At 39.1% G+C, this 19,152-nt stretch overlaps 1 protein-coding gene across 1 annotated transcript in view; it reads left to right on the top strand.

The window, feature by feature from the left end:
• The window catches only part of RGS22 (regulator of G protein signaling 22), a gene marked incomplete at its 3' end in the record, with an annotated part of 72,611 nt that overhangs the window by 15,088 nt on the left and 38,371 nt on the right, over positions 1–19,152 (top strand). The window contains exons 5-14 of the mRNA XM_082015072.1: positions 1,002–1,087; positions 2,918–3,083; positions 3,427–3,598; positions 6,531–7,212; positions 7,768–7,929; positions 8,871–9,051; positions 10,423–10,562; positions 11,096–11,201; positions 13,085–13,210; positions 14,809–14,910. Of these exons, the coding sequence (XP_081871198.1) occupies positions 1,002–1,087; positions 2,918–3,083; positions 3,427–3,598; positions 6,531–7,212; positions 7,768–7,929; positions 8,871–9,051; positions 10,423–10,562; positions 11,096–11,201; positions 13,085–13,210; positions 14,809–14,910 (1,923 nt within the window). The remainder of the gene's footprint in view (positions 1–1,001; positions 1,088–2,917; positions 3,084–3,426; positions 3,599–6,530; positions 7,213–7,767; positions 7,930–8,870; positions 9,052–10,422; positions 10,563–11,095; positions 11,202–13,084; positions 13,211–14,808; positions 14,911–19,152) is intronic.

Genomic DNA, 19,152 nt, shown 5'->3' on the forward strand with positions numbered 1-19,152 from the left:
ATCGTTGCCCAAATTTCACCTCTTCTTACGGACAAGGGGAGTTACTGCATTCATCCAAATCATCAGTCTCACCTTCACTAAACGGAAAAATGCACCTCAGATAAATAAAACAGGTCATCCCCTAAGAGTGGAAAAAGTACACTCTTAAAAACTTACTAAAAAGTGTGCTGTGTGTCATTTCCAAGGGAAACAGCTATGGACCACAGTGGCCCCTAGTCAGAGATCTTGCTCTCTGCGTAAGACCCTAGGCATAGGGGTCTAAACTAGGCATAGTTTTTTGGTTAGCTGGCTCTGTGTAGCTCACTGTTCAACACTTCCCTTTAACCCCCCAAACCGTTCTTTGGAGGCACCTCCCTTTCTGTTTTGACGAGGCACTGAGGCTTAGACCACCTGAGCAGAAAGCTGTTACGGGCCCGATTCATAATATAAGAGTTACTGTGTGCAACGCAGTTGTGCAATGCTCCAACATAAAAGCGGGAGAGGTGATAACTGGTCGGCTTTTTATTTGTTTGATTTTGGTTTTAATATCCACATCCCTCTCACTCTGGGAGTGTAATTTCACGTAAGGGTTCCTTATTCTTCAAATTCTTGAGGAAAAATGTAATAGTGGTTATTTATAAAATATGATGAAGTCAGAAAAATTAGCAGTTTCCTATTGCAGAAAATTTATGAGCATCTAATTTGCACTTGGAATTGTACAGTGAAACATGCTTCACATACACATTATTTCTGAAGAAAAAACACCCATGATTTGTTAAAAAACTTGTACTCTTATAGGTGAAATCAGATCTAGATTTTTTTTTGCTGTTAATAGGAAAGTAAACTAACTCAGTTGTCCCAGCATGATTAAAGCTAAACTGGATAACAAAGGTGACGTTCACAGTATATTTGTCTTCCTGAGACAATGCTTCTGTAGAAGAGGGATGGAGAGAATCAGTTACATGGCAAACAAAACAAGAAAGTCAAGAATACTGCAAATCCTTGGCCTTTCTTTTTAATAGTGCCTTGATCGAGAACAAGCAATTCAGTGGATTAAGAAAGAAAGGCTTCCAGCATTTCTAGAAAGCGACTGTTACTTTGAATACAGGTATTGCAACCTTTTATGCTGTCTCTCAGTTTTAATTTTGTACATTTTTCTCTTGTGTTTAATTCATCCTGACAGTACCCTTAATATGTTTTCTCTGACCTCTAGTCCCGTTTGTTTAATTTTAGCATTTTAGTGACCCGGATAAAGTAAAATCAGTGACTTTTTTTCACTCATCATTCTGTAATTTTCCTTGACCATTAATTACATATTATATTACACCATTACAAAGAGAGGAACAGTGGGGTTTTACTGATTTCTGAATCTCTGTTCCAGACAGATATCATGGTAGCAATGCATCTTTCTCTAATCAATATGCAAACCATGTAAGTGGAAGTTGTGAATGCATGGAATCTATTTGGAAAAAACAGCCAGTCCTTTTTATTTCAATTACTAGTTTTGTGTCTTTAGGCCCACTGTTAGACTTCCTTTTGCAAGGTTCTCTGTGGGATGCCATGGCATAGTTGGATGATTTACTGTTAAACACTTGCTATATTTTTCCAGATGTCCTTTCAGCAGATGTTCAGGAGGTTTAGTGTGCTTGTTGGGAGGATCTGCCTCTACATCCCTCAAGGTTGTGTCTAGATGCTGATAATTTTAGTGTGTTTCAGGGCTCCTAAAAGGAGAGGCAGCCTGGCAGTATGGTTCACAAAACTCATGTTTGCTGACTGTAATGACAGACTAGTTACTGGGATATACATTTCTACATTAAAAATTTCAAAATAGTTTAACTTCCAGTATCCTGAAGACTGCACTTAAATTCGAGGGGAAAACTGTGCAAAGAACAACTAAACCATGAAAGAGCGCTCCATTTTACCTTTAGTAGCAGCCTGCTTTACACGTATCTGGGCCTCATGAAACACTAACTTTGATCTTCTGCTATAGCAAAGTATTTCTTTGATCAAGCAGAGTTACCTAAGATAATTACATAAAACCAACTTTAAGCATGTACCTAATTTCCATTTACATCAGTGGTTTAAGTTGCTTTCCTGAATCAGGATCAAGATAAGCTGAGATGCTAAAAGGGAACCTTGTGTTTAAAGATGAAGGTTCCCCAACCCTAGAATGAAATCCTATTTGCCCTCAAACAGTGGGGGCAAACAAAACCGGGCATTCACTCATGGTCGTAGGCTCAGGCATAGGCTTTGTCTTCCCTTCACATGCACCTTGGTTGGTTTTGTACTGCTTTCTAACTTAACTGAGTTCTGCCCCAGTTTTTGAGCCCAGAGCATCCTCATTATCATCATGTGGTTCTAAGATTGGCTTTCCTGAACATGGCGAGGTTCACGCTAACACAAGGTGCTGTTCAGTACCATGAAGGCCTCATACAGCAGCCAGCTGAACAAGATAGCGCCAGCTGTCTTGTTATCATCTGAAGGCTCAATTAGTATGATCACTGCTGTGGCATCGCTGCTGGAAGATTGCTTCTATCAGGAACAGGAAATGTAGTGTCTGGTGGTGATACAGGGCTTCTGCAATCTGGGAGAATAGTTCCATTTTAGTGATCAAAATGTTTAAGGGCTTCTTGGCAGGGCTTGGGACTGCATAGCTACATGCAAGGTCATCCTGACAGAAATCAGTTTTACTGGTAAAGGTTGATAATGCAAAGCAGGCCACCATCTGTAAAGCTGGTGGGCTATGGAATGACAGTACTGGCATTTACATATGTGACAGCAGGCGAAGGGTGAAATAATAAAACAGATAATGAAGTTCTCTGTAGCAATTTTTTTTTAGATTGATCATGGTTTTTATTGCCTTTCTGGGGAAAAATCAACTGTTTCTCTGATTAAAAGCTAAAATTAGCTCTTTTCTTGTCTCAATATTTAATTTCAGGCTAGCTAAATTGATATCACAAGTAGAATGGAGCAATACTGGCATTAATTTCATTATAGATAGTGACTACTATCCCTGGATAAGGAAGCAAGACCCAAGTTCTCCCCCTCCTGAGGAGGATGACACTTCATTGACTATGAAAAAGTTCTACGTATCACTTGGCCAGGTAAAATAAACACGTTTAGTGGGTGTAACATCAAGATAGATTGAATGCATTGGATTAAATTATTGTGACTGAGGTCACAACCTAATTGGACAACTGATTCTCTGAATATCCCTTATTTTCAAAGTTCTTTGTGCTATAGAATGTTGATGGCTTGTAATACAGCTTAAACAGAAGCTGTGTTACAAGTATGCTCAGCTACTGTCATACAGCTGTCTTCACTGGGAATGATCATTACAGAAATCTGCACAAAGAGACTCCACAGAATTACAGTAAGCCCTTTGCTCTCAGAAACACTGCAATAAACAGAGAAATTTGAATTATTCTATGATATTTCTTTTCCTAGGCTACAGTTTCTCAGACAAAGGATTGGTTTACGTTAGCAAAACAAAGTGAATCCATGAAAACTACAGATTCATTTATACATCCTGTAGCTTCTCGTCAAATTCAAGATATTCAGTGTTTGCCTGGGCAGCATGAAAGAGACGATTCATTAAGTGAAAAAGGTATCCTTCTGGGTAAGTAACAGGGGCTCAGACACAGTATTTATAACACAACTCTGACTAGGTGGAAAGAGAAGGCATTCCAGGGAATTGCTGCTAACTCCACTTATTACCTTCTGAATATCACATGGTATCTTGGGCTTCAGATGGGGATTTGTTTCTTTCCATAGCCACAACATTAAATGAAAATTTGAGTTAGTAGCCAAGTAATTTTGTGACAGTAGAAGACTCTTTTCTTACATATTTCTGTCTCATATATGTCTGTAAGTTTCAGCTGAGGTTTGGTTTTGTTTTTTCTTCATTTGATGTGTTTTGAAAGACTTTCTTCTCTGGACTCTTTGCGTATTTGATAATGTATGATTGTGTTGCAGCCATCTTCCTAGGGTATTTATGTTGGGCACTTAAAGGCCTTTCGGCTGCCAATTTTTATGACTCTTATAGAATGTATTCATTTGTGACACTGCTGTCTATCTGTCAAACCTAACTGAGATTGTTCAGCAGGTTTCAATGTTACTGGGAGAGAACATACAGGTGCACATATGGACATGCCTGATTGCATAGCCTTGTTTCTGCTCTGTAGGCAGTAGCAAGATGAACAGAGAAGTCCCAGCTCATATGTTAGGAGTTCTCTCTCCCTCATTCTCAGAGGAAAAAGCAACGATTCCACTTTGAGACTTGTACTGCTGGGACCTCGGAGTCCACTGGCTGAATGGAAAATTGGAAGACATGGTAACTTCAGAAGTCTTTCTTCTTCCCCAGATCTACGAGGATCACCCCAGGAAATATATTGCTGATGCATGGATTATTAATGAAGTTGTTCAAGTCACACTTGTTTGCAGCTCGTGACTCTACCACTAATTTTTGCAGTGCTTCGAGCAGAGAGGTCACAAATGCACCATTCTTGCAGAGCGTCGTAATGTAGTGTAGCTGTGCATTACGGTGGGCTGGGCACAGGCCTATGGAAAGCCCCTCTGTCCTCTTCTTTTGCTGCAGTTGTCCTGCAGTCAACAGCATTTTGCCTCAATGAATATTTCACATCTCCTCACTGAAAACTTTATTTTATAACATAGACCCTGATTTTGCATGTGCTTATTATTCTTCTTTACACTTGTTTCGTGGGAAATCCAGCATTCTTTCAGTAGGAAAACTTTTTTAAGGCACAGTATTCACTTGGTGTAGGGGGTCAGGCACTGGAAGCAATAAAGGGCATCAGCTAGGTTCCTCAGAGCCAGCCTGCAATTAGAAAGAGTTCAATAGCTGAAGGTATTTGCTTGGACAATCCAGTTTGAATTCCTTGCTTACTGCTTCTGTTGGATCAGGGTTATCAATTAATGTCGTCAGCCAAACCCTGAGCCGCTTGGCTTTTGATTGCTCAAGAGCTGTATATCTCTCTCCCTAATTGCCTCAGGTCCTATGAAATCATTCTTCATGTTCAATTTCACAGAACTGTGTTGAGAAGCTATGATTTTTCTTTGTCAAGTGAAAACATTTGAAATAGTTTAGAAATAAGAAAAGATATTTTAAATTACACTAATTTTTATATTAGCATCAACATATTGTGCCATGTGTACTTACACACAAATGATGTAAGTGCAGAGCAGGGGATTTCTATGCCATGTTCCTAATCCAAGTGTCTGTCTGTGACAGTGGCCAGCACTGGTTTGATGTGGCTTTTTTTGGAGGAAGATGGAAGGAACGTCTAACTGCCATTGCCATTTATTGACTAGGCTGCCATAGAGGGTTACACAGGCTGATAACATTACAAATGTGAATTTAGTGATCTGAGAGATTTAGATATCTTCTGTCACAGCTTGATGTAGTTCATGTGCTCAGAGGTTGTAGCAGTGTCCTCACTGACAATGTTTTGCCTTACTGATACAATAGGAGTATGAAAGCCTACACCTTAGCTTTAGGGAAATACAGAAGATGCAGATTATAGTTTAAACACTGGATTGATAAGAAGATATTGTAGAGCCACAATTGAATTATGACTTTGTTTTTGTCTTACTTTCACTTAGATTCTGCTGCTGTTCACAATATCTGTAGTTATTCTGCTCGGTTTTTACAGGACTGACTTGCAGTGACAGCAGCTTTAACCTAGCTAAGCAGTATGTATAGTCAAGGTCATTTTTGCTGACATGCTCCAGAAGTACTTGATTTGCTATAAGTCTGGCAGAAGCAGAAAAGATATTTGAGCAAGCTAAAGCAGTAAGTTTCTTTCTCAGTGGGCCAGGGTGGCAGGGCATGCTTAATAGTGTGGGGATGATGAGGAGTAGGGTAAAAGTAATTAAGTAGAGAAGTGTAGACCAAAATACCAGGGCTGGTCACTCTTCTGAACTTGTTAGTTATGAAACATCTCTAAATAGAAAGGAGTCATTTCTGGGTGGCAGATTGGACTGCACAATTGTTAAATATTTCCAGAGCCTTTAATATAATAATTTGTTTTGTTGTACTTCTATGTACGTTAAGATTTTACCCAACTGACAGAGGCTTGTTCAATGTTTTAGTCTTTTGCAATAATAAATGTAAGTAGACAAAGAATTATCACTTACTAGCTTCCTCAGGCCTAAAGAAAAACTAGTCCTGCTACATACTGTGATTATCATCAAACTATGACCAAAAGCTGAGGAAGAAACCAGGCCTTTCAGCCCAGCAAGGTGGTTTAACAAGTGCTGAGGAGCTGGGATGCTCAGCTGAGTAAACAAGACAATTGGCTCTGCTGGAATTCAGCAGGGAATGAGTTTCTGAGCCATGGGGCTGAGCTTCTAGCCAGATAGCAACAGCAGGAGCACTTCTGCTGTTCCCAGCTCTGCAGTGTGACGTGGTCTGATTGCTCTGCAGCAGCACAACACAAATATGTTGCATTTTTTAACTTGGAAATGTTGATATGTAAGAGAACAGTCCTGAATCAAAAGGGTGTTCAATGATCTTTTCTGATTTCATGCAGAAGCAGGTTCCTTGTCTAAGGAATGCCACCAATGGAGCTTCCTTTCCCCTTCAAGGACAGCATCAGCAAAAGCTGACATTATTAGGGAGAGAACCAGAGAGGCTGAGGAGAGCTCTTCTGTGGCCATTGCTGAGCTTCCTTCCCACTCTCACTTAAGAGTTTATCTAGACCCGAAATGGGACAGTGCAGCAAAAGAAGAAAATGGACAGGAAAGCACAACTTTTCAGACACCGGAAGAATTCATACCAGCTTATACTCAATTTGTAATGAAGGATCTTGTTTCAGAACTGACCCACCAGCCAGCTGCTGACACTGAGAGTGAAGTGGATTTCCATAAACAGCCTGAAATGTTTATACATGAATTAGCAAATAATGAATTTGCCCGTGGTACTGCAGAGTCACTCTTTTCCCAAAGATCTTCTCCATTCACTGTCTTGGACTCCAAGGGAGATGTAAGAGAACGAGACACTGAAGAAGTAAGCTTAAGATCAAGTTCTGAAAGTGATGGGGCAGACAGTAGGGCTGCCTGGTGTATTAGTCACAGGACTTATGGCACTGGCAACAGACACGAGTTTGAAAGATTCAAGAAGTTCATTAAAGGAACACTTGGGGAGAGGTACTGGTGGCTCTGGATGGATATTGAAAGACTAAAGGCTCATAAGGACACCACAAGGCAGCAAAGGTACTTCCCATTATTTAACAGTTATTCCCATTGTTTTAAAACTTGTAACCCAGGTAGAGCAATGCAGGTTTTGAGATTTCAGAATAAATTGTAATGTTTGAATAGAACAGACACAATTAAAGTAATCATGAGTGTCCTGACAAGGTAAGCCAGGAATTACTCTGCTGAAGCTGAACTCTTTTTGCAGGGTCGTGTTTGCAAAGCCTACATGAAGTCAGAATCGCTGTAGTATTAAGGCTTTGTTAGAAAAAGATTTGGAAAACAGATGGCAACAGAAAGGAAAAAGGAATAAAAGAACTTAAATTCACAAGTAGGGCATTCAGTATGACAAACTGCTTTAATGAAAGGCTCTGCTGGATTCAGATTGTCTATTCTAAAGCACTGTACATTTTATCTTACACACAACCTGTCTCTAATTTGCAGAAAAATTGTTTTGGCTTCTGGCACTTGCAATTAAAAACATGTTGCATGACAGCAGTTTAACCAGCAGGATGAACTGTACTTGGTTCTGTATAGCATCTGATGCATGCTTATGACTATTTCTGTTGACTTAAGGCAACTCAGTAAGATGAAAAAACTGTATCTGCTGAGCAGTGGAGACTATTTCCTCAGTTCGGAAGTGTTACTCAGGCTTGACCTACTGCATGGAGATCAGTGGAATACAAGGCATTTAAGACAGATTCAGCCTGAAGTAGTGAAACCGCTACTTCTTTACTGGTATGAAAAAATGAACATGAACTAAGATTCTATTATTTAACAAATTTCCCTTCTCTTTGATAAGCCTGTTAGGTCTATTTAATCTCATTTATCCCATCACAATTATGGGAAGCAATGTCATTGTAAATACTAGCAGATGTTGCCTCTGAATTTTCAGTTGAGTCTAAACTACACTGCAATCTGATGAGAAGCCAGGTAGATGATCTGCCTTACTGAGTCCTTGTTGTTTTACTGCCAGATCATCTGAGCTACTTTGTGTATAGCTGCCTAGGATACCATTCAACTAAACTTTAGGCTGCAGGGTAGAGAAACCCCTCCAGGCATAGAAGGTTAATTCTGTCCTAACCTATTCCCCATATTGCCCTTCTCAAGTTTCTGAGGATGCTCTGTGTATACATCTATGTGGAATTTGACCCTGAGACTTTACTGTTCAATGTCTGTCATACAAAATGTCTTTTACATATTGACAGCTTAAGTGAGAATACAAATTTTAACCTGTTTCCAAAACATAAGCTAAATTTTTGAAGGTCTTCTCTCCTCCCCAAGAGGGATCAACAAATTGGAGGCATAAACAAATACCTGCAATTGTGAACTTTGCTGTGGAGCTTCATGAGAGTTATGGTCTATGTCCCGTGACCTACAATCCTTTCCTGTTCTTAGCTGTAGGATGGATGGGGCATATCCTACTGCAGACTCATACAAAGGCAACTCTGTAATGGTGCAGAATTTGCAACCTAAGTTTATTTATGTGTAGCTTGGTTTTAGATTTGGAAGAGTGCAATGTCTATACATACCTTTAATACTAACTGATTTTTAATTCTAGGTGCATATAGCACCATAACTTGATACAGTAAACACCATCGGGGGTGGGGGAGGAAGCCAAATAGCCCACTACTTCATGTTTTGGGAAAGTTCCACTTATCAGCTTTTTTTTTCCCTAGGGGTCCCAGATTTTGTGTCACTCATTCAACAGCAATAGAAACTGCCAGTGCAAAACTGAAGCTCTGGCACACATGCCAAGAGAGACCAAGGGTGGACATTGATCCTTTTCCACAAATAGTATCATTGCTACCATTGACACCTAAGTCTTGCATGCCCAGGATACCACCTTCCCTTCCTCAGGTAGGTAGGATCATAACATTGAAAAACAAAGCCTTGTCCCATCAAAAAATAATGATAAAACTCCTTGAATTCAGTGGAACAAGAATATGGTACTTAGGAAGCTAAGATTTAGCAAGCTGGTCTGTTGTTATGTATAAAAATGCAACAAAATTTTACTACACTTTATGCAACAGGTTGCTATAAACTGAGTCAAATTATCCTCTCAGTTACATCCTGGCAATTTAATAAGTGTTTTGGATAGATGTTTTAGCTTGGAATTCTCAGACCTGCAATATTGAGGATCTAGCAGCACAGCCTGGAGAAGAGAGGGCCGAGGGGAGACCTTATCACTCTCTACAACTACCTGAAAGGGGTTGTGGTGAGGTGGGTGTTGGTCTCTTCTCCCAAGTAACTGGTGATAGGACGAGAGAAAATGGCCTCAAGTTGTGCCAGGCGAGGTTTAGACTCGGTATTAGGAAAAATTTCTTTATGGATAGAGTAGTCAAGCATTGAAACAGGCTGCCCAGGGAGGTGGTGGAGTCACTATCACTGGAAGCGTTCAAAAAACGTGTGGATGTGGCACTTCAGGATATGGTTTAATGGGCTTGGTGGTGTTGGGTTGATGGTTGGACTTGATGATCTTAAAGGTCTTTTCCAACCTTAATGATTCTGTGATTCTGTGAAAGTGTGCTAATGACCCAGGACTAGCTGTAGGTCAGGCAGACAGTTTCCTAACTCTGCAGGTTTTCCAGCCCTTGTTGAGTTCAGCACTTGGAGAAAACTATGACTTGGCACACATGAACCTCACAGAATCAGCTGATGGACCATTTCTTGATGCTTTTCCCCTCCCCGCCCCCCCCATGAGAAATTTGGACTTTTGAATCTTCCAGATCCACTGTGCTTGCAAGAGCTTAGAAAGAGCAGCAACTCTGGGTGGATTTCTGAGGGAACTCTGAATGCAACTGGTGTCTCCAAAAAGTCATAGCATGATTTTGTTCAAAATAAGTCCGCAATGGTGTGGCAGAATGCCCCCTTTCTCTCCTAGTCCGAGTGATTGTAACTGTCTTACAGTGAGCTACTTAAGATAATCTTTGTAAAGATTCACAAAACATGTTCACATGCTTTCCACCTGACGTCCTCTGTAATTCTGTACAAAGTGCATGTAACATATTCCTACCTGTTAAAAATGTAATTTTTAAGCTATAGTGGTTATTAAGTTGTACTGAAAAATCTTGCAAGATACTCAGAGCAGCTTTTTGCAATTTGCAGTTTTACATATTGTGATTGATAAGGAAAAGTAGTCCTGAAAACTCTGGAGTAGTTAATGAGAACATGTTAAGAAAACACAAAGGTGGAAATCAAATTGCCTTATTTTTCTGTCATGTCTTTCAGAAAAGTAGAACAAGCTCACCACCAACTTTATTAAAACAAGCTACACCAAATTTCTCTTTGAAGAGATCATCAAGATTATCACCTAACCTGCCATCACGTCAGAGCCCCCGAAGGGATGACATTTCTAGCAGTAGAAAGTGGTAAGTGCAAAAGTCCCTTATATATCTTTCTGCACACCAATATACCTCGAATTTTTATGAAAGGCTTTTAAATCCTACTGTTTTCATGGATACAAACATTCTTTAATACAATAATCTGCTTAGTGAAGCACAATTATGGTACAGATCGCATGCATGGAGCATTCCTTCCTGGCTGATTAGTTTCTCATTTGTCTGTGCCACAATGCAAAAGGGTTTATTTCTCCAACTACAAATGTTTTACCCTCCCTTGTGTCATAGTTGATATTCTCTACATATATTCATATTCTTTTAACCTGTCTTAAGTGCTTGCCCTCAAAGATATGCTGTGTCAGTGATTTCCACAGGGCCACATGGAAAAGTATTCCTCTACATTTTTTACTTTTATTATAAATTTGAAATCCTACGTACTTTTTCCTCTACTATTCACTATGTCATTCTACCTCTCTTGTGCCCTCTCTTAGTTGTTTATTTTATAAGCAGTCCTAGCTTTTTCTTAAATATGTATTGAAAATTTTGTTTGTTTGTGGATCCAGGCCAAACTCAGTGAGCAGAGACATGATTCATTTCTTAGCTTTGGATGACACCGAAGACTCAAAATACCAGGGTCACAGAAAGTACACCTATGCTGAGCTGCTGCCAGTAAGTACTACTTGAAAATATTAGTTGTCTTGAATCATGGGTTAAAACATTTTATCCTGTAGCATTACAGAGGAAGTAGTCAATGATGGGGAGAAATCGGTTTGATTATATGAATGTCAATGCCTTATGCAGAGGTACAATTAGAATGTCAGCATTTTTTTGTGTGGTATCTGTCACTTATTTGATACGAAGTCATGGCACATACAGAGGTTTCTTTTCACTAGAAAGTGTTGATTTTCTCCATGGTGACGATGTGTTCAGTGGGCTATTATAGAAAACTCACTGGATAAAGGCTTCAGTGGAATTGTTGCCTAGGAAAATATACCAGACTTATAGTGAAAACTGAATCTGCCTTAGAAAGTCATTAAAACAGTAAAATTCATAAGAGGAAAATGCTTCACTTGTACAGTTCCTCTTTATTTCTTGTGTACTTCATTCTATTCTTTGTTGAATTATTGCCTGCTAAGTAGGCCATCAATCCAGCAAACCTCAGGAGGGACAGACTGCACAGAAGAGCCTTTTCTCAATAACTGTTAAAATGCTGAGAAATCGAATATGTGAGACATCAAGATCTGGCAATTTAAAATACAAAAATACACTTTTGTGGAATGTTCTTGAAACAGCCTGCTTTTTCACGGAGATATTGATACCCATGGCCTCACAACTAAAAAAAAATTAAAAAATTATGACATCTGTGCCTGTTTACATATGCATGGAGTTTGCTGATCGCTTGCGCACATGATTGTTTGCTTTTCACATCAAAATCATACTTTGTTTATTACTTCACTGCGATCATTTTCTTTGTTAATTCTGACAGAAGAAAAGGCTAGTCTTTGCAATTAGGGGATTTTTGCAGTTAGAAACTTATATTTAGGAAATGTTCACACCATGAACTATTAGTTTTTATATACTTTCATCATGCAGAGTTTCCCTCTGGATGAGGGAGGAAAACTCTACCCATTTACACTTACAGGGCTAGAATGGAACCTACAGTCAGGACCCCACAACTTGCCATCACAAATATGACGCAAAGGGGAATGCAGGGATTCATAGTTTAACTTCATACTGGGGAGGGGGATCTCCCTACTCTGCTTCAGAAGTCTGGCTTCCTCCTGCCCTTCTCCATCCCTGTTACTGTTTGTAAAGAAGCTGGTTGTCAGCCACCACACTCATCTGCTCCAACTTCTGCTATCAGACATGGCAAGTCAGCCAAAGTTTCTCCCTTGTGATCATCAGAAGATAATTTACTACTTTGTAACCTCCTCTGGCTTCTCTGTGAGCATTGTCAAAATGGATGTATTCTTCCTCAAATGCTCCAGGAGCTAGCCACAGTAAAGAGCATGGATTTCTTGCCCCCTAAAATGCTCATGATTTTGTTGCTGATGTCAGTGATGTAGCCCCAGGAGACACATCTTTTGTTCTATGATAGTTAATTATTTTGAGGCTTGACCAAATAACCACCTGTTAACATCTCTTAATTCAAAACACAGTAGCCTGAGCTGAGAGAACTTCTGACAGCTAAGTGATATGGTTTAGTATCATTGGAATTCTCCAGATCCAGAGCTAAAGAGTTAATGATGGAATTAAGGCCAGGTTTGCTGTTCTGTTTCAAGTATTAAGGAACCACCTAAGGGTTGCTATGGTCATTTTGCTACTCTGCATGCTTTCAGTCATCAGACATATTCCATTGGATGTGAATATTTAGTGGGAAAATGGTAGGGAGAGCTACGATCAATTACATATGTAGTAGAAAATGGAGTCTAGTTTCTTGGAGTGAGATACTAATTGAACATACTGCATGGCCCTCCATTGCAACGTACTGACATTTGAAAATAATGAAAGCCTATTATTCCTTGCTGTATAACTATATTTTATTTGTCCAGGGGAAAAGTGCTGCTGGCAGTGTTGTCTTAGGGGGATCACGAATAGAAAGCATGCTGCAGTCTCTTTATTTGGAGAACAGAGCAGGCTACTACTTCACACGCTTCTGTGAGAAGTCAGGGAATAAGGTATGAGCATTTTCCTACCCTGTGATAATTTAGTCCACAATTGACCGAATGCCAAGTTATAGATGGCAGCCAGACTAAAAAAAAAAAAAAAAAAAAGGGAGAAAGAAAGATTGATGACTGGATGAATTATTACTTGTGAGACTCCAATCCCTCAACAACAATAAACTGTTCATGTGTATATTCAAACTAATGACAGGTCTTAACCAAGCTGTCAGATCCTAACTGTCTCAAACCTATTGGAAATCTGATTGTACCATCAGGGATAAAAAAAGACTAATCATTTTTAAAAACTAGCCTTTAACTTGGCAGAAAAAATGAGGTCTTAACCCACAAAAACATTTTTTAAAAAGATGGAAAATCTGCTGTGCTATTACTCATGATTATCTGCCTCCTTCTTACTTGGTGGGTTAGTGATGTCCAAAATCTCTAATGTTTTAAAAACGTTCTTCTGCTTCCACGAAGCTTCTTGAATTTCTGAGAAATATAACACTATTTCTTCTCTGCAGTCAGCAGATCCATCATCCATTGCTGGGTGTAAACTGAGGATTGGTTGGAACAAGTTATGAATCTGAGTCAGTGTTTAGTGGCTTTGCAGAAAAATTGAGTCTTTAGGGGAGATTTGAATGCAATCAAGATGGACATTGTTTCACCGCTGGCACAATCCAGAATCCAGCAGCAGTAGCTAGAAATGCCTTTGGCTACCAGAAGGCAAGAGCTAATGTTTCCAAAACTGAATACCTTCAGCTAAAAATGTTAAATGTGTATAGATAGAAATCTAAATAAAAGTAATTTATTTTTTCATTGGAGATAGGCACCCACCCACATGTCCTCTAGCCTTTGCAGGTGCCAGACTCCTTTGAAAATTGTTTCCTTAGGCTCCACCACTGTCGACAAAATCTTATTTCACTCATATGCCAGGGCTGGCAGGCTACGGTTTGTGGAGCCAAGTTCCTTGCCCCTATCTTTTTGGAACAGTTTCTTTAATTGTCCAGTGATGGGTGTTTCAGGGTATTTCAGGTTTTTTTCAGATACTTTTTCAGGGTAACCCCATAAGTACATGATTAAAAGACAAGACTTAGGGAAAGATCTAGAGTGCTTCTTCTGAAAGATCTTTTGATATTTATTTGAATTTGTGAAATGAGGCCAAGACTCTGTGCTTCAGAAATGCATGTAATAAAAATGTAATGATAGTCCCAGTAACATATGTCAAGTACACAATATTTAATTGTTTTGGTTATTGCTGCAAAATGCTATATCACCATGGCACAAATTCTGCATGTCCATTATCAGCATTTCTTCTTTAGTGCTGGCTTTATGCCACTGAAATGTGGTTACTCATCAAACGTTAACTACAATGTTAACAATTTTAATGGCCAATTATGCATAAAGGATACAATAAAAGATACAGTATCACAGTGATTATGCCATTAAATATGTTGTCCTTCTGCCAGTATGCAACAGAAGATTAAATCCATCTTAAATTGAGCTTGATTTATGATGACTCCAAGGGGCTAAATAATTACTTGCATTGGAAAGTCAACCTTTTATAAAGCTGTGATATTTGGGTAGCAATAACTCACAATATTTTTCATCTCTAGTTGTGGAAGAACAGTGCGTACTTTTGGTTTGACCTACAGGCTTATCATCAGCTTTTCTACCAAGAAACTCTTCATCCTTTTAAAATATGCAAGCAAGCTCAAGTAAGTTGTAAATAATGTGTTTTCCCTTCACAAATATGTTTGTTCAGTGTAAAGACTGAAAAGAAGATAGAAAGTAGAAAAGTTTCCAAATCTTGACAACACACACCAAAGTAAATCTGGGTTGTGGACAATAAAAGCAGCTCTTTGGATTGTTTCCATGGAATTTCTTGATTTAAATGTTAAGCGTGTATAGTTTGATTTCTAGGCTCTGCTGCCTGTTCCCAGTTTTATCTATTACACTCAGTTTACCTAATCTCCCCTTTTCTACTCTGTGTTGTATTTGGAAACTGTCTGCTTAGTGTTAGCAACAAAGATAATATTTTTTCTAAATCATCTAATCGTGCTGTACCTTTCCTTCCACCTCCTGTGTGGGTTAGAATTGCAGGTCTCAGAGTCTGGACCTCAGATAATGAACTTAGTAATGAACATGGATCTTTCAGTGTCAGTCGTTTTTCTTTTACTGAATGTCAGGGCATCATTATGCTCTCTTTGCAGTTGTCATCCCCCCCATTTGACCTTTAGACCCTCATTTACTGTCAGGCAGAACTGTTATTTCCTATAAATGAGCATTCTTAATTGAGCACGCACTTTAAGTCAGGGAATAAAACAAAAGTGAACTGGTTCACCACAGGTCATGGGTGCTGATGGCTGTCACCGACTGCAGAATAGTCCGATACTGCCAGGGAAGGACGCTGCAGCAGTGTAATATCATTAGAAGAATTCCAAGCAACTTTTAAAATCACTTTGTGAAACTTCGGTCTGTTTTTCCTCTGTAAACCTTGTGTAGGAGTACATCCTATCTGCATATTTCAATATATGCTGTAATAGAGCAAAGCTACTTCACATGTCTTTGGAACAAATAACTGTAGAGAGCAGTGGAGAATAATCTCTTTGTATAGTTTATGTTACCGAGCATCTGGTCTTCCTTGAATTTGTCTTCTTTTCCTACTTGGAGGTTTTTCTGGGGCAAATGACAGACTTTTGCATATTTGTCCAGAATTCTCACTTGAATCAGGGTTATTTGTACAAAACTCCAAGCAGAGGCCGAGGCACGGATTCCCCCCTCTCTCCTGTCACACACTACCCTACGTAGCTGTTGTCCCCTCCAGCCCTACTTATGGCCTGAGGCTGAGGGCAACTGCCTGTGCCCCTAAGACTGATTGTCTCCTGTACCTGCCCAGGCCTGTGTGCGGCTAGGGACCCTGCTCACAAAAGGCGTGAAAGTCAACCATATCTAGACTTGTGTCTTCATTTCCCTATATGTTTTGTTGCAGGTCAAATCTTAGGTTATGGTCCATGATGGTTTTCAATTTGGTTTCATTTCATACCAGCTTACACTCCTTCTGCGGAGGTTGCGTGGCTGAAAATTAAGGCCCAGGTCTTTTTTACTTTTTGTATCTTATTTCCAGTGCTGGCCTGGTGGTGACAGCAGAACATCATACAATCAGTGTTACCAGGCAATTGCAGAGACCTACATACACATAGCCATGAAAGTAAATATATCAAAATGAAATATGTGAAACTGTTCCATTAGCATAACTAACAGCTGAAATGTAACATAACAAATCAACACATGTGCTGCAACATTTGGTATCATTCTCAAGCTTGCCTTTTAAGGCTGCACAAAAATTATTCGTGTTTTCATTGGAACACGGTGAAGCATCAAGCTGCATCCAATCTACAGGGTCTGCTTATGGAAGAGATGCCTTCCCAAATTCTGTGCTCACCTTTGGCACAATAAGATAGTCATTCCAGATACTCCTAAGAGAATGTGGATCAGATTCGCACAACACATCGTCATCTATATTTTACTATTTATTACAGAAATCCAGAGTATTCTGTATGTGTTCTGTCTGCTTCCTGTTAGAAACAAGAGCAAACCTGGATTGCTGTTTATCTGCTACTCATTGTTTCATTTGTTAGGCATTTTTATCTCAAGCTTTTTGATAGAGTAAGAAAATGCATTCCAAGATGTATATTCATTCATCCAGGGAAAGAAACTACGGTGAGAATGAAATCTGATGGATAAGAAAACCGACGAGTACCAGTAATCATCCAGGAACATATATGGTTATTCACTATAAACATACACACAAGAGTGTAAAATAAATTGGGAAAGAAAAGCAATAAAGAAACACATATTGTATAAAATAATAGTTATTTACAGTTAGAAAATTTAATACAGTTATGGGAAGTACAGTATTTTAACATTAGATTTAATTTAGATAAAGCGAGTTATCATTACTGTGAACTTTTAGGATCAGACACAAGATTTATGTTAGTGGAAAGTGATGACGGGGGTAAAGGCAGTTTAGCCCTTCCATTTAAGACCAGCCAGTGCATTGCATTCTTCCATCATATGATTCTGTCAAGCAGCTGCACAAGCCCCTTATTTAGATCAGAGCAATATCCACTCCTTTGGGCAGCAATACAAAGCACTTGGACTTAAATCTTCTTTGTGTTTCTTGCTTCACTCTAGTCATTCTGAGATTGCTTACCAAAGCCTTCTCATCTAGGGATGAATTCACACCAAAACCCAAGGCCTGAACAATCCCTGATTTGGAAAGTCATAAATGAGGCCAAAGTCTTAACCTGAATTTCCAAAGCATTTTGTATCTTCAGATTTGTGCCATTATAAGTAATTTCAAGATGCAAACTCTGACCAAGTTTCCAGATAGGGTTTTGGGTTCAATCCATCACTTATTCTAATACATTTATAGGAAAATGTATAGCTGGCAGGTAGGAAAGTTCTCTGTGTTTTACAAAAGGAACAAAACATTGAAGAAATGAAGTATGATGTGCACTTGATGTCACATGCTTAAGATTTTGGTATGAATTTGATAGCTTTTAAGTTCCTTTAATGTAATTTTTTTCCTGTTGATCCTTTAGGAGATTGGTCAATATAACAGTTTCACTATTCCACTGAGATTCAGAAAACCACAAGACTTCCGTGACATGGGAGTCAAGAAAGTCTATGAATTCCTTTTTAAATTATACATTGTATATTCCCCCTATATCTTTCTAGCTTCACCGCCCAGTGTTGAAGGTCGTGAACACAGACCCTTTTCCTCTTTTGGGGCATGTCTAGAACTCTTTGCAGTTAGTTTTCCTGCAGTCCTTGCATTCAAATCAGTGCAGATCTACAGATGTGCGCGAACCCTCAGAAAGGGACACAGGGATGAAGGCTCCTTCTCGTTTCTCCTCTATCTGCAAGTGCATACATTCACTTTGTCACTTTGATGCGATCTGTTTACTTGGTGGGTCAGATCCCATAGCAATGAATTCTCACAAGAATTTAAGCAAAAAGATGGCATCACGTCAAATCCTCAGACACTGTAAATCTGCACCCTTCAAAAGTGAAGAGGCCATCCCGATCACAGCACTGAGAGTCTGGTCCTTTGAGTTTGGAAAAGTGCACTCCTATAGGTAACTTAACCACCTTTAAATTTCTGCTTCACATGTATTACCAGCCCTAACTATGGTTTCTGGAAAAAAAAGTCTGTCTTCACTATGCTCCAGTTTTGCATGTGAAATTATGTAGGACTGGGGGCAGTTCTGCAGGTAGAGCAGCCTGCAAAGGCAGTCAGTCCCTAATACGGCAATATATTACAACTGTGTGTATATGAGCAGATTGTCAATAGCTTTTGGCCAAAGTTTCCTTAGTCTGGGCAATTTCTGACTCTGGAGGCTGATATTTTTGTCAGCTCTAAAGAAGAGTAGCAAATACACTCAGGTTAACCCATTTCATACAAAAATCATAGGGGAAAGAAGAGTTCCACCCAAGAAACTTGTGGAGTGTTTGTTTTGATTTTATTCTTAAAATCTTGCTAAAAATGATCAACCATTTAAGGAACCATGTTAAATGTGTGTTAAAATACGGAGGACCTATTTTGTACCCTTTTCACCAATTTACAGATCCCTTGTGTGGTTTTATGAGTCATAACAGGTGGAGCAATGTAGCCCTAATGATGAATAAAATTGTTAACCCTTCTTTAAAAAGTCTATTTTTAAAGATACCAGATCTTTATATCATTGGACAGGTCCCTTCTAATTTGGCTATTTTATATGTTAAATGTTTTGGATCAGACTAGAACATGATGTAACTGAAAATTTACTAGTGTTAAGGTTCTTCAAAATAACTTCCAACTTTTGAAATTACTATGAATCCAATTAATATTGTCTCTGTTAAATTTAGAGGTATTTGGTGATTTGCTGAGAAGGGCATAATTTAGGATAAATGTG

This window comes from Phaethon aethereus (assembly GCF_964289735.1).
Source record: "Phaethon aethereus genome assembly, chromosome: 2".
Taxonomy (NCBI): Eukaryota; Metazoa; Chordata; class Aves; order Phaethontiformes; family Phaethontidae; genus Phaethon; species Phaethon aethereus.